Source organism: Ambystoma mexicanum, chromosome 4q (genome assembly GCF_040938575.1).
Source record: "Ambystoma mexicanum isolate Mex_15411 chromosome 4q, UKY_AmexF1_1, whole genome shotgun sequence".
Taxonomy (NCBI): Eukaryota; Metazoa; Chordata; class Amphibia; order Caudata; family Ambystomatidae; genus Ambystoma; species Ambystoma mexicanum.
The window spans coordinates 842923429-842945961 of NC_090928.1; the positions used below are offsets into that span (position 1 = coordinate 842923429).

The 22533-nt window shown below is 47.1% G+C and overlaps 1 protein-coding gene across 2 annotated transcripts in view; it reads right to left on the reverse strand.

Moving 5' to 3' along the window:
• Positions 1 to 22533, reverse strand: part of FOXN2 (forkhead box N2) — a 223044-nt gene that overhangs the window by 23558 nt on the left and 176953 nt on the right. For both annotated transcript variants that reach the window (XM_069608411.1, XM_069608412.1), the window contains exon 5: positions 1032 to 1100. In XM_069608411.1, coding sequence (XP_069464512.1) covers positions 1032 to 1100 — 69 coding nt within the window. The remainder of the gene's footprint in view (positions 1 to 1031; positions 1101 to 22533) is intronic.

The following is a 22533-nucleotide window of genomic DNA, read 5'->3' on the forward strand; positions in this document are numbered from 1 at the left end:
GCATTCCTAGAGACAAAGGACAGGGGAGTGTCGGAAGCCTCCCTCACATCCTGCCTTTCCAGACACACTGGCGCCAGAGGAGGGCTTCAGGGCTGACGCCTGCCATAGGCAAAACAAACAAAGGGCTCAAACCTGGCTCAATGCACAGAGTTAAACCCAAAACCGACCTTGCAAACAGAAAATGTCAAAAAAAGAAGACGGGGCCATTTTGACAAAATGGTCACCCTTGTGTGCTGTACTGCAGCAGAGGATTCAGCCTGCGGTAGAAAAGCACAATGGTAGGAAAATTAAACCACTTCCACCAGCCATTTAAAGTAGTGAGAGTAACATACATTTTTTTTACATGAGCATGTAGGTTAAGGGGCTACTACGAAGCCCCCCAGCACTCCACATAAGATTGTGTGTACTGCACCTACAAAGAGAAAAGGCAAGTAAAGTACATTTCACTTTACTGTTTTTTGGAACAGTAGTTCACACAAGAAAAGGAATTCAAACCTTAAGAGAAAACTAAAGGATTTCTCTGATGCTGCACTGAAGGTGCTGTGTGTCACCATACAAAAACTAGATGCCCATGGAGTTTGTCAGACTCCAAAACAGTGAAAACACACAATCCAAATCAGGTCAAAACACTACAGTGTGAGGAAAAGTGTCTCACAGCAGGGTCAAAATTAAAAGTCCTAAAGTCCAGGAAAAGAGCTGGGGGTCTCAAAGGTTGAAGGGAATTAACACAGAAATTAGAATTCTCCCCAACATAGATTTCACACGCAGTCTTTAAGACCAGTTTTAAGGACTCCAGTTTCTCCTGGAGCAACAGGATGTCAAAAGCCTAGTCAGCTTAATTCCTATTAAGAGTAGTTTCTCACCAGCAGATAGAGAAAATATGCTTTTGTCTTTAGTTATTAAACTTGCGCAAAACATTTCCTTGAAAGAAAAAAAAAAGGAACTTGAAGATAGAACAGAATGACTTTAGATTCAAGCGAGAAAGACACATTATGCTCAGCAAATTGAAACGAAAAAGGAAAACTTCTTACATTGCAAAGCTCCTTTCTCAATAGAAGTGTTCAGTAACATCATTGCAGCTGCCGCATCAATATCTGACTCTGTAAGGAAAACAACTGTTATAGTAGCGCTCTGAATTATAATATTAAGTTGCTTGGGTCACATGTTTGCCAGACATTTCAATATGACCTTGTAATCATTAAATTTTAATCCACTGGTTCCATTTCATTCATAACGTACAAAAAATATTGTTGACTAGGGAATATATTCAGCCTTGTAACACACTAGTAAGAAATATTACTAATTTGGGAAAAGCTTGTTTAATCAAGTTTGTGGAATTTCAGTAAATGAGATCTTAAAAGGCAGGGGGGAGCAAGTTCGAGCTTCAATGCATGCCATGAGAAAGACCTACCAAATCATTGTGTGGTACTCTTCATTATTGGTAGCCAATGCAGTCTATGAAAAGCAGGGAGATACTTGGGGCCCTAGTATTGAGTATAAAGAGAAGCCCATCAGAGATCCCATTCTTTGACGTTTTGTAATAGTGTGTGTGAAGCTGGGATGGAGAGAAGTGTTAGGAAAGAATTTGTAGAGTCCAACTGATGTGGGACTTTACAAGACTAATCTCTTGGTATTAGGTAACCCACCTTTTAACATAGGCCTGAACACCACAAGTTGGTAGTGTGACTGAACAGCTAGACTTATCTTAAGAGGGGTAATGTGAGCTGTAGAGCTGTACAATGAAATCAGTAAATACAGGTATCCAAGTACAAAAGTTATATGACAATGCATTACTTACCGTAAAAGCATTTCTGATGGTTGTATCTGCTTAGATTCACATGCTGTGCATAGGTCCGACATCCAGTGGTCACTGCGGAGTATTGCATTTTGTTTTTCGTAGTCGAAAAGGGGACGTCGACAAGGCGTGTCTGTAACACTATCCCTATAGTGACGTGCGTTGTACCCACAAACCCTCACGCGTCGAGGTCCCTCTGTTTGTATTTTTCTGCCCTGAGGGAGCCTTTTAGCCGTGAGTGAGTACAGAAAAGAGAGAAATATATATAAAAAGGATGTCTATGTTCCTTCCATCCGAGCGGGGAGGAAGGGTGGACGCATGTGAATCTAAGCAGATACAACCATCAGAAATGCTTTTACGGTAAGTAATGCATTGTCTTCTGATGTTTGTTAATCTGCTTAGAATCACATGCTGGGCATAGACTAGCGAGCAGTACCCGGAGTTGGCGGTGGGTTATGAGAAGGAACAGTAGAGAAAAGATGTCTTAATACTGCCTGCCCAACCTGGGAATCAGATCTAGAGTGTGCATCTAGACAGTAGTGTTTTGTAAATGTGTGCACAGAACTCCAGGTTGCCGCTTTGCAGATGGACTCAAGGGGAACATTTGCAATGAATGCTATGGAAGCCCCCGTGCCTCGAGTGGAATGTGCTCTTGGCTTGAAGGATAGTTCTCTCTTAGCAAGAGTGTAACAGAGAGTGATGCATTGAACAATCCATCTAGATATAGTGGATTTTGAGACCGCATCTCCTTCTCTTCCTGCTGCCACCGAGACAAAGAACTGATTAGTCTTTCTCAGTGGTCTGGTTCTTTCCATGTAGAACATGACAGCTCTGCGTACATCTAGTGTATGCAGACTTTTTTCTCCCGAGCTGGAAGGGTTTTGAAAGAACGTTGGTAGTTCTATAGTTTGGTTTACATGAAATTTCGAGATGAATTTAGGTGCAAACCTTGGGTGTGTGCGTAGAACCACCTTATCTTTGTGAACTGTTACGAAGGGGTCTAGTACAGAAAGAGCCTGTAGTTCACTTACTCTCCTAATGGAGGTGATAGCTATTAGGAAAGCAGTCTTAAGGGTGATATCTTTAAGAGTTGCCTTGTGCATGGGTTCGAAGGGAGGGCCCAAGAGTCTGGAAAGTACCACATTTAAGTCCCATCCGGGAGCTGGGTTAGCTATCGGAGGGTGTATCCTCTTTACCCCCTCCATGAAGGCTTTGATAACTGGTATCTTCCACCACGACACTAAGTTGGGAAGTGGTGTATGCAGAAAGTGCCGCTAGGTGGACTTTAATGGAATTGAACACTAAACCTGAATCCAGTAAATGGGTCAAGTATAGAATAATGTCAGTAGGAGAGCAGTCAACTGGGTTGATGCTAGTACCTCTACACCAGATAACGAATCTTTTCCATTTGCTAGAATAGCAGTGTCGAGTATTAGGTTTTCTGGCTTCCCTGAGGATGTCCATACATCTCTGTGGGAGTTGTAAATGTCCAAATTCTATGATCTCAGGAGCCAGGCTGCTAAGTTCATGGTCTGAGGGCATGGATGCAGTGTCCTGCCCTTGTCTTGTGACAGCATGTTGTACGGGCAGGGAAGTTTCATTGGGGGAGATAGGGACATCTCCATCAAGTGAGCGAACCATGGTTGCCGGGCCCACATTGGGGCCACTAGTATCATGGTAACCTGCTCCTGGTGCATCTTGTGCACCACTTTGTTGAGAAGGGGAGTCGGGGGGAAAGGCGTAAACAAATTTCCCTGACCATTGAATCGACAGACCGTTCCCCTTGGACTGGTTCTGGGGGTACCTGGAGGCGTAACTTTGGCATTGTGAGTTCTCCAGGGTTGCGAACAGGTCTATTTCCGGGAATCCCCATTGCGTGAAGACGTCTAAGACGATGTCTTCGTGCAATTGCCATTCGTACTCTTCGGGCAGGGGGAAGTCTCTGCTGAGTTTGTCTGCTAGCAGATTGAGTTCCCCTGGTACATGTTGTGATAGTAGGAACATGTTGTGTTTGAGAGCCCACTTCCATATATTCTGGGACAGCTTGGACAGTCCTGGAGAGTGAGTGCCCCCTTGCTTGTTGAGGTAGTACATGGCTGTGGTGCTGTCTGTGAGGACCATCACTGTCTTTCCTTGTAAGTGTTCCTGAAAGGCTTTCAGTGCTTTGAACACCGCTAGTAGTTCCAGCAGGTTTATATGCTTGGATGCTAAACTCGGAGTCCACACTCCGTGTGCTGTCTGATGGGATAGGTGAGCCCCCCATCCTGTAAGGGATGCGTCTGTGGTTAGAGTGGCTTCCACTGCGGGTGTGGCAAAAGTTTTCCCTAATAACAGGTTTTCTTTTGTCCACCACCGTAGCGAGAGAACCAAGGCCTGCGAGACCACCACTAGATCGTCCCATTGTCCGCTGGCCTGACACCACTGGCTGTAGAGCCACTCTTGCATTGGGCGCATGCGCACGTGAGGTACCAAATAAATACATGACGCCATCATCCCTAGCAAGCGCATTGCTTTGCGTACCGTCACCTCTCGGCCTGCTACATAATGGGGAATTTGAAACAGCATGTTTTGGACCCTCTCGTTGGAGGGGAATACGAGGCCGTCCTTTGTTCGAATTAGAGCCCCTAGGAATTGTTTGGTTTGGCTGGGGTTTAAGCTGGACTTCTTTTCGTTGATGGAGAAGCCCAGTTGGGACAAAAGGTCTACGGTCTTTTGGGTATTGGAGAAGCATGTTTCGTAAGAATCCCCTGTTATGAGCCAGTCGTCGAGGTAAGGGTATACCGGGATGGATAATCTGCGCAGGTGGGCCGCTGCCACTGCCAGTACTTTCGTGAATACCCTTGGTGCAGATGCTATCCCGAAGGGTAGTACTCTGAACTGGTAGTGTGTCCTCTATTTTGAATCCGAGGTATTTTCTGTGCGATGTCAACATTAAAATATGAAAGTATGCATCTTTCATGTCCAGTGTTGTCATGTAATCCCCTTGTGATAACAGTGGGATTACCTCCTGTAAGGTCACCATACGAAACTTTTGGGGTTTGACAAATATGTTCGCTGGGCGCAGATCTAATACAGGGCGCATGGTTAAGTCCTTTTTGGGTACAAGGAAGTACACTGAATAAATACCTTCTGTTACCTGTGATAGGGGGACGGGCTCTATCGCTTCTTTTTTCAGTAGTTCTTCCACCTCTTGAAGAAGAATGGAGAGGTGTTGCGGTGTCATGCGCCGGTTCCGTGGGGGTTTGTACTTCGGGGAACCGTTGAACGCGATGCAGTATCCGTGGGCTATGGTGGATAATACCCAACGGTCTGACGTGATTCCCTCCCATGCTGAAAGGAACGATGTTAGCCGGCCCCCGACCGGTGATGCATGGGAGGGGACCCGAATTTTTGGGTCATTTGCTGGTATTGGGCGTGGAACCTCTGGGGCTGGAGCCACGACCTCTTCCTTTGCCACGGCGTTGGCCTCTTTGACTGAACTGGGTGTTACCCTGGTTAGTGGGCCAGTTGGAGCCAGAGTAATATTGTTGTTGTTGGTTCTGCTGCTGTCTTTGGCCACGAAAGGAGCGTTTATTACCATAGCCTCGCCTGTTAGGGGGCCTAGAAATTTGATCAAGAGTCCTGATGGTATCAAACTCTTTTTTAGCAAGTTCTAGGGCCTCATCTACTGCTTTCCCAAACAGATGCGTCTGTTCAATGGGTTTATTTATGAGGGAGGCTTGGGTTTCGGGCTTAAAACCTGAATTGCGTAGCCAAACGTGGCACTTGAGAAGTATTCCCTGCACTAGGGAGCGGCCAGCCGTCTCAGCGGCATCTAGGGAGTTCTTAACGATGCCCTGGTTTACCAGTGTGCCCTCTGATATTATAGCTAGCAGGCGAGAACGCAGAGGTTCAGGTGCTTCCTCTGCTTCGCTGCGCAGCTTGTTCCACTGTGCATCTGCGTAGCTAGCTAAAAGTGAGTTGTTATTAGCAATTCTAGTAGAGAAGGCGGCGGAGGTCGTGATTCTCTTCCCCAGTGCGTATAGTTTTTTGCCTTCTTTGTCTGGAGGTGCTTCACTAGTGGATAGTGGCACCCCTGCTCTTTTTCTTGTGTTGGTAACCACAAGGGAGTCCGGAATAGAGTGTCCTCTGATGTATAAAGGGTCAGAGGATGAAGGGCTGAAGAGCTTTTCTATTCTAGGGTTGACCCCTCTTACTAAAGCTGGGTTAGTAAGGGAAGGAGAAATTCTTCTTTTAATAGAAGCCAGGAGTGGAATAGATTGGCTAACAGGGGCTTTTTCTTTGATGACTTTTTCTACGAAGTCAATGTCTGGAAGAGTTTCCCCTGTATCAATCTCAAAATGCGCTGCTGCCTTGCGCAATAGTGCATTGAGGGAAGGTTGGTCATCTATGGGAGAGGAGTTCCCATGTGAATCCTTGAGAGGAGAAGGGAGAAAGGCATCAGGGTCTGAATGTACTGATGGGGATTGCCAAGGCTGCACTGACGGTGAATGCCAGGGCTGCGAGGTAGCTGTATCCTCTTCAAACCCTGTAGCAGTGGTGTAAGGATCTTCTTCGAACCCTTCTTCCTCAAGTTCTACCTCTTCTTCTCCACCCAAACACTCCTCATCTTCTTGGAGGTATTGCTCCTCCTCAGTGAGGTCAACCAGCCTAGGAATCTTGACTCTAGGGTCATCCTGTGGCCATTCTCTTTGTCTTTTGTGAGTGGGTGGGTCTTGGTTTCCTAGAAACTTTTCCATTTTCTCCATGCAAGAATGGAGTCTTTCAAGGGTCTCATGGGGTACCCCTGAATAGTCTAGAGGGGGGAAATTAGTGTTTTCGCCTTCGAATCGTTTCGAACGCTCCCACAACGTCGACGAGAGGTTCCCGTCTCCTTCTGAAAAGCCTTCAGGTAGTTCGGAAGCGTCCTTTGGAGAAAGGGGCAGTTCCTGGCTACTTTTATGTTTTTTCGACGCGGTATTCGACGTTTGTTTCGTCGTCCGCGTACGTTTGTCTTCGGCGACAATTCTCGCTAGGCTCTCGGCCACGATTTTGTCCGTCGAGGGCTCTGGTGTCGACGTTGTGTGCGTTGCGCGTTGTACCTTGACGGTCGCTCTATGGAGCGTTGCGTCGGATGTTTTTGGGGTAGCGCCCGTGTTAGATGGAAGCCCAATCGCTGGTCGCGGCTGCGTTTGCGGGTGGGGCTTGTGACCTTTACGGTCTGCGGTAGACGCCGGAATGCCCTGCGTCCCCTTCGGCGCTGATGGATCCTTCGTTCTCGACGAAGAAGAGCCGTGGGTAGTGTTTTTAGCCTTATGGGGTTTGTGTGCGTCCTTGTCGCCGGGGTGTTCATCCCCATAAGCAGGGCGTGAGCCGAGCCCGTCGGGGCCGGGGACGGACGACGAGGAGCGGGAGCGCTCCTTCTGGGGGTTCATGACTTCCGTAACGGACGTCGAGTTATCGCACTCCTCGTCACTTTCAGTAACAGCGGCAGCGGGTGAGGAAACTGACTTCGACATCGCGTAGTCCGCCCACCTCTTAACCCTACGTTCTTTAAGAGTCCTGGGTTTTAAGAGCTTGCAGGCTGCGCAGCTGTTCTCTATGTGATCGAGGGGTAAGCAACGATTACAGAGCTTGTGCTTATCTTTCCAAGTATATTTGCCCCTGCAGCGTGGGCAAAACTTAAATGGTGTCCTCTCCATAGCTGAGGCAATAATAGCTGGCGATAACAACCCCAAGGGAAAGAAAAGGGAGAAAGAAAGACATTCTCAAAGAGAAGAGACAAAGTTCTAACCCCCACTCTCCCTACTGTAAGTTGGCCGTCGAGGCCAGGCCACGTGTTCGGCAGCGCCGAAGGATCTCCTCCGCTCTTCCTCTCCGTCGAAAATCAGTTCGGCGGAGAAACAGCTTCACAGCTAACGTCGAGGGGGAGGGATCGTTATCAGTATATTAAGTTATGACAAAAGGACCGAGGTCCGTGGTAAGTATAGCAATGTCTCTCTAGGAGCTCCGCGAAAGGCGACCAGAAACTGGGCGGAAAAAAACAATCTGAGGGACCTCGACGCGTGAGGGATTGTGGGTACAACGCACGTCACTATAGGGATAGTGTTAGACACGCCTTGTCGACGTCCCCTTTTCGACTACGAAAAACAAAATGCAATACTCCGCAGTGACCACTGGATGTCGGACCTATGCACAGCATGTGATTCTAAGCAGATTAACAAACATCAGAAAAATAGTTATTGCGTTAGGCAAGATTGGATGTAGTAACCCTGTGAGAGACTACACCAGCATTGTCCTCTTGGCAATAGATACCCAACTATTGGTATAGGTCTGTACTACACAATTTGGTAGTGTGACTGAACAGCCAGGCTCATCTCAAGAGGGGTAATTGTGAGCTGTAGAGATGCAACATAGAGATTCACAATGACGAGTATTCAAATGACACATAGTCCAGGTTTTCTAGTAAAATGTTTATTAATTTAACAGTCAGTTTAAAAATAAGCCTCATTTAGAAAGGGCAATATTCAACAATAAAATACACTTCAATAATACAGTTTCTCATTTTTCAGTTAAGTAGATACCCTTTTGGGATGTCACACAAATTTCCTACACCCTGAGGGGACTTCATTTGCTAGGACACTGTGGACATTGATAGATCACTTTAACACTTAATGCAATACTGAGGTTGTGGAAAAAGGAAAAGGTTGGTGAAGGAAACAAATGTTAACAAATTCCCTGAACAGGTGAGCACTTTGCAATCCAATAGTATAGGAAAACACTTTCCCAGCAATACAACTAACTTATGTACCACCTATGAGGGATAGATAATCACAAGGTCAAAGGGTTAGAAGAGTCTGCAGGGAACCAGGACAGCCAATGTCAATTGAACAAAGTCTAGGGGAGCTGAGGCACTTCTTGAAGATAGCACAAAAGTAAGTCTTGCACAATGTTATATACAGAGTTTGTAGAAAGGAATCACTGTTGGCCCATCAGCTGGAAGTCTTGTGAAAAGCAAAGATGCAAGCAACTCTGCAAAAGGCAGCTACCGCAAGTCTCCAGTGAGAGCAAGCAAGCTACAGGCAGCAAGAGTTAAGTAACCCTAGTTAAGACAGTAACTTAGGTCTGAAGAAAAGGATCCAGCTGGCTTCTGTTCTGGTTCCAGTCCTGCACTTCATGTGTTCCTGGGCTGCAGTCGTGGGGACAAATGGGAGGACGTCTGGATGACTCCAACTTCGTTCGAAGGTCAGTGGCGGCAATGGGCCTACTTCAGATAAGCGGCACTTTCGCGGTTTCGGCTACCGGCAACTAGCACCACCGCGGTTCTTGGACACCTTGTGGGGTCCCCTTGCTTCTGGGTCCAGCACTCTGTTGAGGTGGCTCAGCCTTGGGTCACCCTGCTTCGGGAAGGTCCTCAGGATCTTCCTGGAGCTTTGGTCTGGCTTTAACATGATGCACTCATTCCTGTCCCCTGGCACTCTGTTCCAGCAGCAGCAAAGAAGTACAGCCAGCAGAGAAAGGGGTTCCAGTCAAGTTCATCTTGGGGTCAGTTGGTCCCACCAACCCAAAGGAAGAAATCGTCTGTTTCCGAGCTTCTCTAGTTAATGTGAAATTTGGAGCTTCAGCAATGCATTTGGACTTCACCGGGCAAACCAACAGTCCAGGAGGGTGCAAGCAAGCTTCTCTTCCAGTTTCTTCTTCGGTTCCTTCGTCCAGTGGTCGACTGCCTTCTCGCCAAGAGACCTTGCCTTTTATGCAGCTTTCTCCCATTCATTCGCAGCCTAGCTGTAAGTGTCTGTCTGCGCCCCCCACCCCCCCCCCCCCCAAGGAAAGCCATCCAATCAATTTTTGGATGCATTCATGTAACCAAGGAGACTAAGCACAGGACGTTTCGGGAACCTCCCTCGCTTCCTGCCCTGCCAGAAATGCTGGAGCCAGAGGCGGGTTTCAGCACTGAAGCCTGCCAAAGACAAACCAAACAAAGGGACTGTTGTGATGAAGACTGCTGACACAATATGTGGTGATCAAGTCCTTTTATTGTAGATCATAATCATAGGAAACGACCCCCAGCAGGGGAGCCACTATCTGTCCATCCAACCTGCCAAACTTCATATTTCAACATTCCCCCTGGAAACTGACGACACTGATGCAGTTCCATGTTGCCATGGAACCACTGATCCTCTGATCCTCAGAACTATATAAAATACCACAGTGAACTATGTACAATGAACAATAAAGCATCATGGTAAATGTTGTTTGAACACTGAGGACTACCATATCCTAACAGGGACCAAACCTGGTTTGGCGTGCAGAGTAAAACCCAAGACAGACATCACAAGCAAGAAATGGCGAAAAAAGAAGACCAGGACATTTTGACAAAATGGGCAGCCATGCGTGCACTACTGCAGCTGAGGATTCAGTCTGCGGTAAAAATGCACAATCGTAGGATAATTAAACCACTGCCACCAGCCATTAAAAGTCATGAGGGTAACAATTTTTTTTACATGAGTAGATGGGAAAAGGGGCTACTAAGTAACCCCGCAGTACTTCCACATAAGATGGGTTGTACTGGACCTACATAGGAAAAACAGGTAAGTAAAGTAAATTTCACTTCACTACTCTTGGGAACAGTAGTTTACCCAAGAGAAGGTATGTACACCTTAAGAGAAATCCAAAGGACTTCTCTGTGACATTGCACTGAAGGTGCTGTGTGTCACAATACAAAAAGTGATGCCTATGGAGTTTGTCAGACTCCAAAACCGAAAGAAACAGTCCAAATCGAGAAAAATACGAGAGTGAGAAAAAAAAACTCACTCGCTCCAGGATAAAAATGAAACGTCCTAAAGTCCAGCAAAAGGGGTGGGGGGTCTCTTAAGGGTGAAGGCAATTAGCACAGAAATTAGAATTCTCCCTAACACTATGCACAAAGATAAAGCATTCTTTAAAAAGCAGCAATTATCCAAAGTTAGGATTTGTTGGGCAATATTGATGTAGTAACCTTGTTGGAAACTACACAACCCTTGTCCTCTTGGTATTAGTTAACCCACCTATTGGTATAGGTCTGTACTACATAAGTTGGTAGAGTGACTGAGCAGCCAGACTTATCTCAAGAGGGGTAAATGTGAGCTGTAGAGCTCTAGCATCGAAATGCACAAATACAAGTATTCAAATAACTCTTACACAAGGTTTTCTAGTCAAATGAATGTATTTAACGGCCAGTTTTAAATGAGAATTCTTTAAAAAGGGCAATGTGAAACAAAAATATACTAAAAAAAAAAAAAAGAATGTCAGAATCAAGTCAAGCAAGTTGATACTCGTTGGAGATGCTTCATTGACACTTCCTACACCCGGAGGGGCTTCACTAACTAGGCCATTATGACATGCATTATTTACCGTAACAGCATTTCTGATTGTATTTGCTTAGATTCACATGCTGTGCATATAGTCCGACATCTAGTGGTAATAGCGGAGTATTGCATCTTGTCTTTCGAGAATCGAAAGGGGACGTCCACATGGGCATGCCTGTAAGACTATCCCTAATGTGACGTGTAGTGTACCAAAAATGCCTCACATGTCTAGGTCCATCTGGTTGCGTTTTTTTCTGCCTTGAGGAAGCCAATTACTATTTTCAGTGAGTATAGAGAGAGAAAGGAGTAAGATGTCTATGTTCCTTCTACTCCGAGCAGGAAGGAAGGGTGGGCTCATGTGAATCTAAGAGGACACAATCATCAGAAATGCTATTATGAAGTGATGCGTCTCTTCCGATGCTTGTGAATCTGCTTAGAATCACATGCTGTGCATAGACAAGCGAGGAGTACCCAGGTGGTGGGATGTGTGAAGGAACTGTAGTTAAGAGATATCTTAGTACCGCTTGTCCCACTGAGAATCAGACCTAGAGTGTGTATCCAGGCAGTAGTGTTTTGTAAAGGTGTGTACAGAACTCCAGGTTGCTGCTTTACAAATGTGCTTGGGTATCTCTGACCGAAATGCAACTGATCGTACATCAATTCAGTCGGTGCCCAATTTAAAACATTTTTTTGTCCCTGCCTACAATTTTAAAAGGAAGAGGGGGGACACCCCTGCACCTCCAATATTGCTAAATACCAACCCTGGATAGTGGGGGACACACCCGCACCCACCGCTCTCCATGTTTGTTATGTAGCAATGTATGCGACCAAACTGTCCCGAAAGCCAAATAACCCATACAATATTCAACCAAATTGGTCATTCGGTCAGTTTGCCACGGTCAGGCTAATACCTTACAAATCGACTCAAGAGGAACATTTGCAATGAATGCTATGGAAGCCCCAGTGCCCCGAGTAGAGTGCTCTAGGCTTGAAGCACAGATCTCTTGGCAAGAGTGTAGCACAGTGTGATGCAGTTTACAATCCACTTTGAGATGGCCGAGTTAGAGACAGGGTCCCTTCTCTACCAGCTGCCACTGAAACCATAAACTGGTTTGTTTTCTTTAGTGGTTTAGTTTTTCCCAGATAATGTAGGACTGCTCTCCTCACATCGAGTGTGGGGATGCTTCTTTCTGCCACATTAGTGGGATTCTGGATGAAGGTGGGAAGTTCCGTTGATTGGTTTACATGGAACTTACATATGAATTTAGGCTCAAACCGTGGGTGAGTGTGCAAAACCACCTTATTTTGAATTGTGACCAATGGGTCTTGAACTGAAAGGACCTGTAGTTCACCAACTCTTCTTATAGAAGTGGCTGCCACCAGGAAGGCAGTCTTGTGAGTGCGTGCTTTAAGGCTAGGCTTATGCAGGTTCAAAGGGAGGTCCCAATAGTCTTGTTAGAACCACATTCAGGTCCCATCCAGGAGCTGGGTTGGAAATAGCGGGATGAAGTCTTAACCACTTCCATGAAATCCTCGATTACTGGGATTTTCCACCAAGAGGGACGTAGTGTATGCTGTAAGTGCAGCTAAGTGGACTTTCAGGGAATTAAAAATGAGCCCCGAGTCTAGTAGGCGAGTCTGGTACAGGGGTACAGGACAATATGTGTCAGGGAGCAATCTATGGGATTGATGCTCTTGGAATTGCACCAGATGAAGCGCTTCCATTTGTTGGAGTAGCAATGTCTGGCGTTAGGCTTTCTTGCTTCTTGAAGAATATCCATGCATCTTTCAGGAAGTTGGAGGTGTCCGAACTCTAACCTCAGGAGCCAGGCCCACCAATTTGAGAGTTTGCAGGCATGGATGGAATGTCTCCCCCATGTCCTGTGATAACATGTTGTATGGGCATAGTAGCTTCCTCGGAGGAGATATCAACATTGCCATCAGATGAGAGATCCAGGGTTGGCAGGACCACATTGGGACCACTACAATCACTGACTGGTTCCTGGTACATTTTGTGCACTATCTTGTCGAGCAGGGGAGAGTGGGGGAGGGGTGCGGGGGGGGGGGGTTGTACATGGGACTTGTGTAAACAAATACCCCTGACCATGTTATCCAGAGACCGTTCCCATTGGAGCGGTTTTGTGGGTACCTGGAGGCGTAATCTGGGCAAGTTGATCTATGAGAACAAGGTCTTCGTGCAATCACCACTCGTACGCTACGGGTAGTGGGAAGTCTCTGCTGAGCATGCCCGCCAGAAGATTGAGTTTCCCTGGAACGTGTTGTGACAGGAGGAAAATCTTGTTTTTGAGAGCCCATTTTCATATGTTCTGAGACAGTTTGGATAACCTGGAGGGTGAGTGCCCCCTTGTTTGTTCAGATACTACATGGCCGTGGTACTGTCTGTGAGGACTAAGACTGTCTTTCCCTGGAGGTGTGTCTGGAAAGCCTTCAGGGCTTTGAATATTCCTAGCAATACCAACAGGTGTATGAAGTTGGATGCTACCGCTGGGGACCAAATGCTGTGTGCCATCTGATGAAGGAAGGAGGTGAGCACCCCCCCCCCCCATCAGAGAGGAGTCTGTGGTGAAAGTGGCTTCTACTGCGGGGGTGGCGATGGTCTTCCTCTGCAAGAGATGTTTTCCCTTGTCCACCACTGCAGAGAGAAAACGAGGGCTGTCGATACAACCACTAGATCGTCCCATTGTCTGCTGGCCTGACGCCATTGGCTTGAGAGCCACTCTTGCATACGGCACATGCGCAAACATGCGTGTGGGACTAGATAAATGCAGGAGGCCATCATCCCTAACAGTTACATGACCTTACGTACGGTCACCTCGTGATTGGCTACAAAGTGAGGGATCTGGAACAGCAGTTCCTGAACCCACGCGGAGGGGAAGATGAGGCCGTCTCTGGTCCAAATTAGGACCCCCCAGAAATTGCTCGACTTGGCTGGGGTCTAGGCTGGACTTCTCGTTGACTGAGAATCCCAGACAGAAGAGATCTACCGTCTTCTGGGTATTTGATCAGCATGTTCCGTACAAATCCCCTTTTATTAGCCAGTCGTCGAGGTAAGGATAGTCCAGAATTGACTGCCTGTGTAGATGAGCTGCTACTACCACCAGTACTTTCGCAAACACCATTGGGGCTGAGGCAATGCTGAAAGGAAGGCCCTAGAACTGTAAGTGCTGGTCCTCTATTATGAACCTTAGGTATTTTCTGTGCGCTGGCAGCAATAAAATATGTATGCATCTTTCATGTCCAATGTTGCCATGAAATCCCCCTGCTAGCAGTGGGATTACTTCCTTCAATGTTGGCATTCTGAATTTTGGTGGCTTGACAAACTTGTTCGCTGGGCGCAAGTCTAACACTGGGCACATGGGGAGATCCTTTTTGGGTACAAGGAAGTACACAATAAATACCCTTGTTTACCTGTAGAATGGGGACGACTTATCACACCCTTGGAGCTCCACTTCTTATAGCAGAATATTCTGGTGTTCTGGCGATAGGCATCTGGATGTTGGTGGTCGGCATTGAGGTGGCCAGCTGAACTCGATACAGTAACTGTGGGCGACGGTCTTGAGCACCCACTGGTCTGAAGTGACCCACTCCCATGCATGAAGGAAAGAGGTTATTCGTCCCCCCCGACCGGAGAGGCATGGGAGGGGACCCGGACTGGAGAGTAATTTTTGAGCGGAGGCCGGGGGGCCTTTTGGTGTGGAGTTCCTACCCCTGTTTTTGCCTCTACGCAGACCCCTTTGTTGGTACTGTCCATTGGCAGTTGGGCTCTGTCCGGAGGACCATGGTGCATTCCAGTGCCATTCTCGCTGTAGGGGGGGGGGGGGAGGGACATGAGAACGATTGTCCCCGAAACAGTTTCCTCCTCCCTGTTTATCAGGCCTTGCAGTCATTTGATTGAGACTTAAGAGTCTCATGCTCCTTCTTTGCCGTTTGCAAAGCATCGAATACTGCTTTCCCAAACAAATTAGTGTCCTCCACTGGCTTGTTTATAGGAGATGCCTGTGTCTGGTTTAAAACCAGAATTCTTGAGCCAGGCGTGCTTTTTGAGAAGGGGTCCCTGTGCCAGGGCTTTGCCTGCTGTTTTCAGCTGAATCCAAGGTGTTTTTCAGGATATTTTAATTGACCGGTCTCCCCTCTGATACAACCACCAGAAGGTGTGATCGTACCGGTTGCAGGACTTCTTGTAGGCCCTCCTGAAGCAAGTTCCACTGAACGTCATAACTTGCCAGCAGTGTAGTGTTGTTGGCAATCCTTGTGGAATATACAGCTGACGTAGGGATGCGCTTTCCGAGGGTATATCATTTTTACAATCTTTATCTGGTGGTGCCTCTGATGTGGCCAACGGCACTCCAGTCCTTTTTCTGGTAGTACGGACTACAAGGGAGTCTGCATTAGCATGGCCACGGATGTACAGCAGGTCTGAAGGGGAGGGAAGAAAAAGCTTCTTTACCTGAGGGTTGACCGCCTTGGTAAGAGATGGTGACAACAATGCGGGTGTGAGAGCTTTTTGATAAGAGTGAAGCAGTGGTATTGCTGGTGTTTTTCTTTTAAGCTATCTTCCACAAAGTCTGTGTCCTGTACTGCCTTTTGTGTGACAATTTCAAAGTGGTCTGCTGCCCTCTTTAGTATTGCGTTGAAGGCCATTTGGTCGTCAATGGGCGAGGCTTGCCTCTGAGGAGGCAGGGCCTAGACAAAGGGGATCTAAATCTGTAGTAGTTGGGGAGAGTCATGGTGCGTCCCCTGCCGGCTGTTCTTGACCCCAGTCTGGGCACTGGTCTGGTGTCTCCTCAAAAGGATTTTCTTCCTGACCAGAAGGGTCCTTGTAGAGTTCTTCAGGTTCTGAGAACTCCAACTTCTTCCTGGGGAAATGCACTGGAAATTCTTTGTACCTTAGAAAGAGTAGGGCCTTTTTGGGGTGTTAAACTACTCCATATTTCCTTCAAACCCAACTTTGGTCCATAAAGATGAACCAGAGGGGTCGGATCTGGGGCAATTAGGGTGGGGGTATAAGGGCTCTTCTGGAGGACAGGGGTCACTAGGTGGTCGAGATTGGTCAGTCAATCTTAAAGAGGGGTTGTGTCCTTGGGCTATTTGCCTCCGAAATGATGGCCGCGAGGCTCTCGCATAGCTCCGGCAGGTGGGGTAGTGTATGGCGAGTCTGTTGGCTTTGCCGAGGTTTGCGGTGCGGACGCGCTCGAATGAGGCGGTTCAGCGCTCTTAAGGTTGGTGCTGACGCCCTTATGTCTGGAATGCCCGGACGCATGCCGTATCGATGGTTGCGGGAATGGCAGCCGATCATGGGGATCGGTGGGTGCCGTTGAAACGTGCGATGGGCGCGTTGGCGTCTGGCTTTCGACAAATCAGTTGAGGAAGCTCGTGGGGTTGTGTGCTTTTCTTTTTGTGGTGGTGTGTGCACCCGTCGCCGGGATGTTGTCTCCCCATAGCAGACCCGGTGGCCTGCCGGGGCCGGTCCCTTCGGAACTTACTGCCGCTTGAATCCTCATCACTTGAGGCCCCTGTGACCGCAGGGTAATTAATGTCAGCTTGCATGGCGTAGGCCGCCCACCGCTTCGTCTGTCATCTTTTAGCGTCTTTGGACGTAAAAGTCGGCAAGACGTGCAGGACTGCTTGTTAAACCATCGGCGAGTGTCCCTTCCATGGGTATTTGCCATTGCAGGACAAACAAAACTTCAAAAGGAGTCCTCTCCATAGCCGAGGTGAGAAGCGACAGCAAGACCAGAAAGGAAAAGGGGGGGGTCAGGGGAAAGGAAATGCATTCTACAAAGAATCAAAATCCCGGGGGCCCCACTCTCCCTACTGTATAGGCCTGGTCGGAGGGCCGAGGCCATGCGGTCGACCGAAGCACCAGCTGCCGAAATCTGTAGTCATGTCCGGAGTAGGATGCAGATGTAGTCATCAATGAAGAAAGGTCGAAGACTAAACAACCAAGGCTCGTGGACAAAAGAGTTATAATTTTGCAATGTAGGAGCTCCGCATAGGGCGACCAGCTAGCGGTGCGGAAAAACCCAATCTGATGGGAACTCGACGTGTGAGGGATTTTGGGTACACTACACGTCACGTTAGGAACAGTTTTACAAGCACACCCATGTCGACGTCCACTTTCGATTCTCGAAAGATAAGATGCAATACTCCGTGATTACCACTAGATGTCGGACTGTATGCACAGCATGTGATTTTAAGGAGATTCACAAGCATCAGAATGGCAGTTATATATCACTTTTGTACTTAGTAAATTGGGGGTTGGCAGAAAGGAAACATTAAAAAAGGAAGGAAAAAGGTTAAACAGGTTCTCAGAGCATGTGAGCACTTTTAAATCTTCCAATGAAGTCTAGATAAAAACCTTTCCCAACAATATTAGTTAAAAACCAATGTATCGCCTACTAGGGACAGTAAGAATCAAAGTCAATGGAGTAGAAGAGTCTGCAGGGAGCCAGGACAGCCAAAGTCAATTGGAGCAAAGTCTATGGAGCTTAGGCACTTCTTAGATAGCAAAAAGTATTGCACACAAATAGAGAGTTTGTTGGACCACAAGCTGTTACACTTGTGAAAGTTAGAGGTACAAATAAACTCTAGAAAAAAACAGCTACTGCAAATCTCAACTGTAAAGATTAAGCTACAAATGAGGTTAGTACCCCAAAGTCAGACCAGTACCTTTGGTTAGAAGAAGAGGCTCCACCTGGTTTATATCTGGTTGCAGATCCTGTGTTCCTGGATCTGTCGTGGGGACAAGAGGGAAGACGTCTGGAGGATACCTGCACAGAAATTCAAAGGTCGGCAGGAGCTCCAGGCATTCTTCGGATCAGCAGCACTTTGTGGTTTGAGCGCTCAGTAAATGGCACCACCACGGATCTTGGACCCTGGCTGGGCTTCCTTCACTCCTCAAGTCCAGCACTCTGGTGAGGTGACTTGAGCATGGGTCGTCCTGCTTTGGGAGGGTCCTCAGGAGACTCCTGGAGCTCTTGGCCAGCTTACAGATGCTTCACTAGACTATGGATTTTGTGACACCTGGCAATCAGTTCCAGCAGAAGCAAAGAAGTACAGCCAGTTGGGGAAGGTCTTCCAGCAAAGTATATCTCTGGGCTACTTGGTCCCACTAACCCAAGGGAAGAAGTCCTTCCATCCGGAGCTTCTCTTGTCGATTAGAAAAAGGCTTCACCGGGCAGTTCAACAGTCCAGAAGATTGCAGCAAGCTTCGTTCACTGTTTCTTCATCAGGTTCTTCTTCCCAGTGGTTGACTGTCTTCAGTCCAAGAAGCCTCGCCTTTTAAGCATGTTTCTCCCATTCATGCACAGCCTAGCTGTCACTCACAGCAGGGTGGCTGTCCTGCAAGGACAGCCAGCCAGCTAATCAGGACTGGGTGCATTCAGGTAACCAAGGAGAAAAAAAAAAAAAAGACAGGCGAGTTTCGGGCACCCCCTGACTTCCTGCCCTTCCAGGCACACTGGAGCCAGCAGAAAGTTTCAGTAGTGAAGCCTGCCAAAGGCAAAATGAACAAACGGCTCAAACCTAGTTTGGCGCGCAGAGTAAAAACCCAAGAAAGACCTCACAAACAAGACATTGAGAAAAAAGAACACCAGGCCATTTTGGCACAAAGGTCACCCATGGGTAATATATTGCAGCTGAGGATTATAGAGTCATTTAGGCAGTCTGTTTCCTAACTAAAGTGTTCATAATTAAAGTTTATGGAGCAACCAGCATTGCCAAAGCCAGTAGGATCAAGAAGACTGACCTTTGGGAAACCACAAAATCACAGAAAAGTGGACAGCACCAATTATGAAGATCTCCAGAGGAAAAGTTAAGTAACCAGTCAGAGGTTTGTGTAATACAGGAGCTCAAGAGGAGAGCCTTCCTGCTAGCACACAGGCTGTAAGGCCTGCAGTGGCATTGAGGTCAACTCCAAATTAAAGAAAGCAGCATTCCCACAGCAAAGGAGCACTGAAAATGGCCTATGGCAAGTACCACCCAAGCCCCACAGTACCTTAAGAGTGAAGATGGTCAGTCCGGCAGCTCTATGTGGTTTTGGCATCTTTTTCTTATCACCAAGAAGAAACTAACATTGCCAGTTGGATTCTTTTCAATTAATTGGTCCTGAACTCTGGTGAGGGGACTTTTGGTGACGTATTCCTGCCTCTGGTGGTCCACACGGATGCCTGCAAAGTTCCAGCGAGACATGGTCCAGGTATGCCGGGTATTGGTGTTGTACAGCCCAGGAAAGTCACAGGACGTCAGTAGATTGCCCAAAATGAAGACATTCTTGAGACTAGTTGGTCCCTCCAGCCAAATGGAGGAAGTCGTCCTTGGCAGGTCTTCCCTGTAGTGATGAAAACGGGGTTAGCACAGGTGCATGGTTTTCACCAGGATCTCTGCAACTGTTGAAGGTGCTGCTGGCATCTCGGCTCATCTTCTGCTTTGGATTCCTTGTTCCAGTGATCAACTCTGCTTGTAGTCCAAAAATCCTCGCCTTATATGCTGGATCCCATTCATTCCAATGGAGCAGTCTGGTGGATGGCTGTCCTACAGGACACTCCACATTCATACAGAGTTGAAGAGGTGACCTACGTATCCATTCAATAAAGAGACACAAGGATAGGGTGATTGTCTCACCAGTCCTACCTATCGATATGCTAATTCTAGGCTCCGCTGGTGTGCCGCCTATCTAAAAGTGGATAGAAAAAGAAACATAATACATTGTTTTATAGGTTTCTCAAGCGCACACATGGGCATTTTTTAATATTTACTAATCTTTGCTTTGTTATTCTCTCCTCCTCTTCAACTACTTCCCATCATTCATGCTTAACAAGAGATTATGGAAATGTCAGCCTGTATTTGTGGTCAAACTCAGACAGGATGAGCTTGTCCCCAAAATATCAGGTATAAAAAAAATGTTTAATTATGTTCCTGGCACTGCCAACTGTATTGTGAAACCTAGGCCTTTCTTCCCACTATACAGGGTTCTCAAATCTAGGTGTGTTCCCCATACCGTTAACTGTATTGTGAAACCTAGGCTTCTCTTCCAGACATTTGCCACCACAAAACCACTGAAACACCACCTGTCCTACCTTCCCACAGGTGTCTCGACAAAAATATGACCTTGCATGTGTGGGTGGACTGACCTGGACAAAGGTAAAAGGGGTGTGTCCTCCCATATTTGCCTATTATATTGTGAATCCTACTGTATTGTGGACCCAGGTCTCTCTCCCACTATACAGGGTTACCGCATTGAGGTGTCTTTTCCCGCACCCAAATTGCACTGAGAAACCTAGGCGCCTCTCCCACTATCCAGGAACCTCATATCTGGGTGCGACTCACCCATATCGACCTATAGTATTGTGAAATGTAGGCCTTTATACCAATCTACAAAAAAAAAAAAAAACAAGTCCAGGTGTGTGCCCCCAATCTGCCTATATATTGTGTAACCTAGGCCTTATCCCACTAGACAGAAATACACCAAGCTAGGTCGACCCCTGATATGTGCCTATTGCATTGCGAGACCCAGCAGCCGTCCCAGTAGACATGAACCTCGGATCTAGGTGTGCTCCCTAGCGTATCCCATTTGCCTAACCCCAGGACCTCACTACCTTCCGGTAACACCCAGCCAACCACATAAGGCAATTGCTTAGAACAGCATTCTGACCGGTCAAACAAGAACCCACAGTGTAATATTCAGACGCTAGTCCCCCACTGAAAAACTCAGTAACCAGACCTCCTGCTTATACATTTCAGCCGTCGAAAATCGAAGCAGGGAACAATAATAAATCACTACAAAATTTTTTTTAATAAATATATATGGGATACATTACTCACCGTAATCGTATTTCTGATGCTTGTATCTGCTTAGATTCACATGCTGTGCATAGGCCGACATCTAGTGGAAGCTGCGGAGTATTACAGTTTGTTTTTCGAAAGTCGAAAATGGGCGTCGACACAGGCGTGCCAGTAATACTATCCCTAGTGTGACGTCCACTGTACCCAAGATCCCTCACGCGTGTAGGATCCTCAGATTGTATTTTTTCTGACATGAGGAAGCATGAGGAGTAGCGTGAGTACAGATAATCCAAGCAGATAGACAGAAAAGGTAAGACTACAAGCAATCATGCGCCTTCTCTCGGAGGGGAGGAAGGGTGGGTCGCATGTGAATCTAAGCAGATACAAGCATCAGAAATACGATTACGGTGAGTAATGTATCCCTTCTGAGGCTTGTGGAATCTGCTTAGATCACATGCTGTGCATAGATTAGCGAGCAGTACCAGAAGAAGGAGGTGGGATGTGAGAAGGGTCATGAGCAAACAGGTGTCTTAGAACCGCTTGTCCCACTTGTGTATCTGTCTTGGAATGAGTGTCAATGCAGTAATGCTGAGTAAAAGTGTGAATAGAGCTCCAAGTAGCCGCTTTGCAAATGGTGTCGAGGGGAACATTTGCAATGAAAGCCAGAGTGCCACCAATGCCTCTAGTAGAGTGGGCCCTTGGCGTAAAAGGCAGAGTCTTGTCAGAAAGAGAGTAACACAGCTGTATACAGTTGATAATCCACTTCGAGATAGCGCCCTTAGAGACGCGATCCCCCTCTCTGCCTGTAGCTACGGAGACAAACAGTTGATCTGTTTTCCTTAGCGGTCTGGTTTTATTTACATAGTATAGGACCGCCCTACGCACATCTAGGGTGTGTAGTTTCACCTCAGCCGAGCTTTGCGGGTTCTGGAAGAAAGCCGGAAGCTCGATGGACTGGTTTACATGGAACTTGGATATGAATTTAGGTGAGAACCTAGGGTGTGTGCGTAAAACCAGTTTGTCCTTGTGGATAGTAAAGAAAGGATCCTGCACTGACAGAGCCTGAATTTCACTGACCCTTCTTATGGAGGTAATGGCTACTAAGAAGGCCGTTTTATAAGTCAGGTGTTTGAGACTACTTTTATGCATGGGTTCGAATGGGGGTCCCATGAGCTTAGCTAGCACCACGTTGAGGTCCCATCCTGGCGGTGGGTTCGAAATAGGAGGGTGAAGTCTCTTTACTCCTTCCATGAAGGCTTTAACCACTGGTACTTTCCACCACGAGACCTTGTTATGGGATGTGGTGTAAGCCGAGAGGGCTGCCAGGTGTACTTTCAGCGAGTTAAAAACCAACCCTGCATCCAGCAGGTGGAGCATGTATGTCACAACGTTGGAAGGAGTGCAATCAACCGGGTTGATTTGTTTATTCTGGCACCAGATAACGAATCTTTTCCACTTATCAAAGTAACAGTGCCTTGTATTTGGTTTCCTGGACTCCTTTAGAATGTCCATACACCTCTGTGGTAATTTGAGATGTCCAAACTCTATGACTTCAGGAGCCATGCTGCTAGGTTCATAGAGTTGGGTTCCTGATGCACTGTTTGACCC